This window comes from Oncorhynchus mykiss, chromosome 8 (assembly GCF_013265735.2).
Source record: "Oncorhynchus mykiss isolate Arlee chromosome 8, USDA_OmykA_1.1, whole genome shotgun sequence".
Lineage (NCBI taxonomy): Eukaryota > Metazoa > Chordata > Actinopteri > Salmoniformes > Salmonidae > Oncorhynchus > Oncorhynchus mykiss.
In genome coordinates, this window is record NC_048572.1 from 71,711,369 (window position 1) to 71,718,927 (window position 7,559).

At 40.6% G+C, this 7,559-nt stretch overlaps 1 protein-coding gene across 2 annotated transcripts; it reads right to left on the reverse strand.

The window, feature by feature from the left end:
* Window positions 1–2,391: 2,391 nt before the first annotated feature.
* Window positions 2,392–4,839, reverse strand: LOC110530481. Of its 2 annotated transcripts, none has more exons than XM_036986853.1 (4): window positions 4,043–4,839; window positions 3,652–3,774; window positions 3,426–3,533; window positions 2,392–3,165 (listed from the first exon to the last, which is right to left on the reverse strand). In XM_036986853.1, the coding sequence occupies exons 1-4, from the start codon at window positions 4,334–4,336 to the stop codon at window positions 3,001–3,003; spliced, it is 690 nt and encodes a 229-aa protein (XP_036842748.1). In that variant the 5' UTR covers window positions 4,337–4,839; the 3' UTR covers window positions 2,392–3,000. The 2 variants fall into 2 exon arrangements, with proteins under 2 accessions (XP_036842748.1, XP_036842747.1); XM_036986852.1 differs by having other exon boundaries at window positions 2,392–3,168; window positions 4,043–4,260.
* Window positions 4,840–7,559: the final 2,720 nt, after the last annotated feature.

A 7,559-nucleotide genomic window follows, 5' to 3' on the forward strand; every position in this document is an offset into this window, starting at 1 on the left:
AGGTTCTGCATAGACCTGCCCATAGGACTTGCCTCTCAATATTGGTAATCCAATAAAAAAGACGTGCACACACTACGCCTGCTAGCTGGCTCCTGTGTAACACTGGAGCCAGCCAGCAGGTGTACAATAGCCAACTCAAAAGCTGATTGGTTGACACAAAATTTTAATTTCCATTCACTTTAAGCTACAAGCGCCCGCACTGTTGATTCTGAAGGCCTGAGGGCAGATTTTAGACCCCAGGCAACACATGATGGCTGAATATGATTGCATAAAAGATCTAACATAAAGACCAGCCCTCCAAATCTCAACCTGGGGCTGGAAGCAGTGCAACCAAGAGGAAAGCTATGAAATGAAGAGTATAACTCTTACTCTGGGGAATAATTTAATACATATTTGTGGGAAAATATATATTTTTTAAAATTATATTCTGATGATGTTTAGGCCAGCAGAGAAGGCCTTGCTGGCCCTGACGGTCCACCACTGCAAGTATGGAATTTCAATTTTGACATTGTGTCCATCATGACATTGAAGTGTCGGTCTCATTGATCAAAAATAGTACAAGCATAAATTGATAGCAAAACATGGCTATATGTATTACTGTACATGTGATAAACCGCCTGTAATTCTAAAAGCAGATACAGTACAACTATGTATTTAGTTTATGTGATCCTCTATCCAATTTGCCTATCCTCTATCAGGTACAGTATAAGCATTTTTAGGTCCACTATATAAGACCTCAGCATTTCCTGTAGTGTCAGGCTTGATCAGAGAGGAGTAACGGAACTAATGTTATCACTTATTTGTGCGCTATGAACCAATAGCCACAAGAAGAAAACAAGGTAGCTCCCTGATCTGCCGGGGAGAGATGGAACTAGCCATGACTACGCATTTTTAGGTCCACTACATAAGACCTCTGTATTTCCTGTATTGTCAGGCTCTCAACGATCACCTAAGGGTGGTCGTTGACTAGCTCCATTATTGCAATAATTTAGCGATATTAAAGTATGATTGTTTGAAGAAATAAAAGTCACTCCTTATTGGTTAGAATTTCCACATCTGACCACTTACCACGGTCCCAACATCTTACCACTGCTACACCTGGATATCAGTAGAGCCTTGTCTGGCAGCGAAACAGTTCATTCAGCCTCATTTACTACCTTTAAAAAAAATAGCTGATACTGTATGTTTGACTTGCTTAAACAAATGTGGTTTCTAATGACAATTGAGATGTAAAAACTATGGCATAAGGGGACGACAAGCGGATAAGAGGCACTCCGTAATTTTGATTAGGACGGACGGTTAGTCAATATAACTATTTGTTCAGCAACAGAATTCAGAACATGGGCCGTTCTTACAGTATTATCCCTGTACACCAAGTTAGAACCGTATAATAAATAAAGGGGGCATATAAGCAGATAATGAAAGCTCTTACAATATTAGATGATTACATTTCTCTAAAACAGGTTATAGGCTACCTTAGAACAGTCAGAACAGTAGGCGAAATTAAGATGGGTAAATAGACCAAATTATTAGGGTGAGACAAATGCGCTACTAACATCTTACTACACAACATACACTTAGTATTGCTTTCTTAGCTACAGTATACATATCTTCCTGGCATATTACATCATTTACGAAGCTGAATACATTACATTGTTTTACTCAAATTGTTGTGCTCGGCTCACTTGAACAGGAAGGTAATGCGGTGGTCCTCCAAGTTAACAGTTGTTTTGATCATCATGCTTCATTGACAGCATGGCCAATTTTTAATGTTTATCATTTTAAACTTGGAAAAGAGCCCCTTAATCACAGATTTGTGTCCACACAGCCACTGTCACTGATTTCTTCCAAACCACTCGTTGAATTATTTGTGATTTCCAACTTGTTGTGTAATGTTTATGTCTAACCGCCGATGAGCACCAATACGTTTTATTTATCATTTCTCTTCATTATTTCTATTCATATGACAAGGATTAAAAAGGATTTGCCAGTAGATTGTCAACTTGATTCATGATGATGACTGCTAGCTAAGATTTTGAAGGTATGATGTTGACATGAACAGTCCAGTCAAATCTGCTGTACATATAACGTGATTTTACATCATTTTATCTGTGAACAATGACCATGAGCCTTCTTGGATGGGCATGTCTATGGCAGTAACCGAAGAGCTAGCATTTTCAATGTCTCTTCTTACACTTGGCAGTGACGTAAAGTCCCAATGAGTGACAGAACACTGAGCCAATCATGGCGCAACGATCCGTACTTTCTGCTGGCTTGCCCCACCACCACAAAAAGCACTGAGCTAGGCTGAAACACCTGCATTTTGGAGATGCCTTACTCAAGAAAACAGAAAACAGACCATGTTTGTATGCTGCTTTATTATGTCAATGAAATATATATATTTTTTACATTGTTGGCAAACTGATATGTGACACGTATTAATGCCAAAATAACATGCAAAACAGGCAAATGTCTGGCTAAAAATGTGGGGCTCTGCCCCCACCTGCCCTGAATGATAGGTCACTGCTCTTAACTCAATCTGTGTCCAGGAAACCATCCCGACATGTTTCAGCAAAGTCTAAACTGTCGGCCTAACAGAACAACAGAGAAATTATCTTTTTTTAAAGAACAATAAACACAAAAACGAAAAACGTAGAGCTCTCAAAAACTTCCTAAACTGCCATGAAATTACATATTTTACACACAGTGTCTTTTGAAAACTTATTTTGCAGTTTATTAGTGCAGTAAACATGAACTGGAAATAATTTTCGGTAGTTAAAATTCAAAGATTGGCATGTAAGAATAGGTACATTATTACAAACAATGATAGCTACAAAATACAAAACAATTCATAATGTAGACAAAAGAGTTACCAGAAGCATTTTTTTAAAGAAGCTCAAGGTTTCATGTTCACCCATTAACCACAACTTTTGAGTGCTTTTGAAGTTTCTTTGATTGGGGAGATATCTTGCAGTTATCCAAAGGGTGTGTTGTGCTGTTCTATGCAGTGAGAGTTTCAACATGGTTTACTCCGCTAGCTCCAGCAATGCCGGAGCCAAACCCAGGACGAGAGCCACTCCCAGGACGACCTCTCCAACCCCCCTTGGAATCTTTTCTACCCATCTTAGGGCCTCCGCTGTCCTTGCCTCTTCTTGTCCGAATCTTCTGCTGTAATCATAAAAAATATGAATTTAAACTTTTAAAAAGGAAAAAGCAGAACCTTTTTGACCAGACTAATCGGAAAAAGTTATTATTTCAAGAGATGCATGTTTCCACATTCATGAAATTCATAAACTGCTATGCATTTAATGCACTTTAACATCTGCATTTTTTTTATTGCAGATCAACTGTTCTGACACTGTTAGGCTACCTTTAGCATTACGTCCTAACTAATATAGGTAGGGAGATGTTGAGAAATAACTTACAACTTCTGCCTCCATGTATTCACAAGAAATGTCAGACCGGTCAGTGTTGAGGGTGTTGCCAATCTCCAGAATCGGATGTCTGACCTCCATGCTGCACATCATTCGTTTCTATAGAGGAAGGAGTCATTGACAATTAGCCATTTGCCAATCTCAGCTTATTATTGGTCATTTCTTGCGTCCCATGACTATTATTTCACACAATACTGTAAAATCCAATTGTTCTTACCCCATTTTTCTTCAGAGGGCATGGTTGGCCTTGCTGCCCCTGTGCCTTACTGCAGAGCGTCTCCTGCAGGGGGAAGCTCAACCTTACAGACACCTCAGACTGGTCCACATCCTCTGTATTCAACTGGGATCAGAGAGAAAACACAGTATTGTCAATTATTTCAATGGTCACCCCCCCCCCCCCCCCCCATTGAGTCTATTTCTTTTCCATGTAAAAGTATCTGAAAATGTGTACATGTTGTTGCATATTAAACAGACAAATATCGCTTAACTTGACTGGAATAAAACTTTTTAACAAACCATGACACATAAACATTGTTGTGCCCCTCAGCACTGTGTAAATAAGAGGAGGGAAACGTTCATACTGTCAGTCTCACTGTCTCAATACTCACAGTCTCGACTTCTAGCTGGTTCAGAAGCGGATGGAAAGCCTGCTCTTCCACAGGCAGCAGCTGATTTGAAGCAGCTGTGATGATGTCTTCATACCTGGTCTCAGTCTGGGTCTGACCTCTGACCAGCAGGTTAGCCACAGCGAGCAAGAGGAGAGATCTCACCAGAGCCTTCATCTTCATGTCTGATTCCAACTCTGAGAACCACCTCTGTTTTATAGTCTGTCTTGTTCTTATAGGAAAACCTAGGGTTGAGCAATCCAAGCTTTTGGGAAACCACTGCCTGCAGGTTGTCATGCTTCTTCCAGGACTAGGTTAGGCCTAATCTGTGTCTACGAAAATGGCTCTACATGTTGTCTGCCAATTAGATCAGTCAGACCATTGGCCCCTTTGCAGTATATTGCTAAATTAGATACATATTTTAGTTTAAACAGCGTAATGAACAATTATTCTAATTCTAATAATGTTTGTTAAGATGATGTATGTTTTATATTCTACTTTATACATGCTAAAACAGTCATCCGTTATGGGCTAGACTATGATGATCTGTAATGTCTACTACACTTTAAAAAAAGTTGTTGAGTGAAATTAGCACTCGTCAAACTTGGACGTGTATTAAGTATACATGTAAAGTGGACTTAAGTGCTAAACACCTAAACATACACAACTTAATTGACCAGGAGAGATAGTTGACAAGCAAACATAATTGGATGGCAAGAATTATCACAGACGTCCTTGTCTGTGTGATATGTTTCTTGTTGAATATACAAAACAGTGTAAAACTTTTTTTATATATACAGTGCCTTCAGAAAGTATTCATACCATTTGACTTATTTCACATTTTGTTGTGTTACATTTTAGCAAATGTATTGAAAATGAAAGATCAAATTTACATAAGGATTCACACCCCTGAGTCAATACATGTTAGAATCACTTTTCTGGGTAAGTCTTTAAGAGATTTGCCCACCTGGATTGTACAATATTTGTTCTGACCAACTGGCAAGTGGCTTCGCTGAATTTTTCAACCTCTCTATGACTGAGTCTGTAACACCAACATGTTTCAAGCAGACCACTATAGTCCGTGTGCCCAAGATCACTATGGTAACCTGCCTAAATGACTTGCCTACCGACCCGTAGCACTCACGTCTGCAGCCATGAAGTGCTTTGAAAGGCTGTTCAGGGCTCACATTAACACCATTATCCCAGAAACCCTAGACTCACTCCAATTAGCATACCGCCCAAACAGATCCTCAGATGATGCAATCTCTATTGCACTCAACACTGTCCTTTCCCACCTGGACAAAAGCAACTCCTATGTGAGAAAGCTATTCATTGACTACAACTCAGCATTCAACACTATAGTGCCCTCAAAGATCATCACTTAGCTAAGGACCCGGGGACTTAACACCTCCCTCTGCAACTGGATCCTGGACTTCCTGACGAGCCGCCCCCCAGGTGGTGAGGGTGGTAGGTAGCAACACATCTGCCACGTTGATCAACACATCTGCCACATCTGCCACCTCAGGGGTGCGTGCTCAGTCCCTTCATGTACTCCCTGTTCACTCATGACTGTACTCCCTGTTCACTCACGACTCCAAGACCATCATCAAGTTTGCCGATAACACAACAGTGGTAGGCCTGATCACTGACAACGATGAGACAGCCTATAGGGAGGAGGTCAGAGACCCGGCCGTGTGGTGCCAGGACAACAACCTCTCCCTCAACGTGATCAAGACAATGGAGATGATTGTGGACTACAGGAAAAGGAGGACCGAGCACATCCCCATTCTCATCGACGGGGCTGTAGTGGAGCAGGTTGAGAACTTCAAGTTCCTTGGTGTCCACATCACCAACAAACTATCATGGTACAAACACACCAAGACAGTCGTGAAGAGGGCACGACAAAACCTATTCCCCCTCAGGAGATTGAAAAGATTTGCCATGGGTCCTCAGATCCTAAGAAGGTTCTACAGCTGCACCATCCTGACTGTTTGCATCACTGCCTGGTATGGAAACTGCTCGGACTCTGAACGCAAGGCACTACAGAGGGTAGTGCGTACGGCCCAGTACATCACTGGGGCCAAGGTTCCTGCCATCCAGGACCTCCACACCAGGCAGTGTCAGAGAAAGGCCGTAAAAATGTTCAAAGACTCCAGCCATCTAGTTATAGACTGTTCTCTCTGCTACCGCACGGCAAGGGGTACCGGAGCGCCAAGTCTAGGTCCAAAATGCTTAACAGCTTCTTCCCCCAAGCCTTAAACCTCCTGAACAGCTTATCAAATGGCTACCCAGACCCCTCTTTTACGCTGCTGCTACTCATTGTTTATTTTTATGCATAGTCACTTTAACTCTCCCTCCATGTACATATTACCTCAATTACCTCCACCGTACATTGACTCTGTACCGGTCCCCCTGTATATTTCCTCAGCAATATACAGCAGACATGTGGAGGTTAGTGTTCTTTAGTGGCGTATGCTTCTGAAGGTGCTGGCCAAGTAGCAGTAGGAAAGCTTAGCCAGGAAAAAAAGTGTTGTGAAACGTCTCATGACTCATGTTCCCCCGTCACTCAAAATGTGTGTTGCAACTCGCTTAGAACCTTTTATTTCCCAATCTGACTGCCACTATGTCAAGGCACTGTCAAATGTAAACACATATCAGAAAACTTTACAGCTACACAAAACGTTCCGTTTCTAGATCTAGTATATCTGTATGCTAGATGTTATTGATTTGCATCATTTTGAATTGAAGAGGTGAAGAACATTAGGCTACTGATCTACTGTATGTTTTCCTTGTGGGTTGGTAATGTGGGGCAATTTAATATTCCGTTTCAATGACATGCATTTTAAATGGTTATATATCAGTATGTGGGCAGATATTACAATGCAGTCTACTGTTCATAACAGTAGGCCTATACAATATGCATATGTTGATACCTTTACTTTGACTGTATAGATGAACAATTATGTCCCAATTATGTCCCAGTTATGTCCCAAGATAAAAAAAAAAATTCAGATTGTCACATTATTGTCACCCATGATGTAACTGTATCAAGTCTGCTCTCAATTGTAGATCCACCGCAGTATACACTGTAGTAATAATAATAACAATTATATTTATTGGGAAATATACATATAGTGCTTTTCAAGGACTCAATGTCACTTAAACTAGTTTTTTATTGCATAGACTATAATTTGCTAGCTCACCAAGTAATACTGTCTCATTCTCGCCATCTCCTGGACATGCTGTGAAACCTCTTCTCTTGTTATCTTCCCAAAAAACATTTGCATGTCTGAGTCACCAACATCATACACACTTGACTGTAGACGGCAGAGGTCACGTGAAAGACCGAAAGAGGGTTGGATCCTCTGCAACAAAGGCATTTCAACCGCTTTATCTATTTGGATATTTTTTTGTTGTCATGTTTGAAAACAAAATACATTTACATTTCCAGACATTTATTTTCACACACCTTCCTATTTTGTTTCAATTTACATGAACACATATATAGAAGTGTCACTAC

Excerpts from the sequence above, each read along its gene's own strand:
- LOC110530481 (XM_036986853.1), bottom strand. The coding sequence starts at position 4,336 with ATGACAACCTGCAGGCAGTGGTTTCCCAAAAGCTTGGATTGCTCAACC. Across the intron at positions 3,775-4,042 it reads ACCAGCTAGAAGTCGAGACT|TTGAATACAGAGGATGTGGA; the intron begins GTGAGTATTGAG and ends CTCTGATCCCAG. Across the intron at positions 3,534-3,651 it reads GCCCTCTGAAGAAAAATGGG|AAACGAATGATGTGCAGCAT; the intron begins GTAAGAACAATT and ends CTTCCTCTATAG.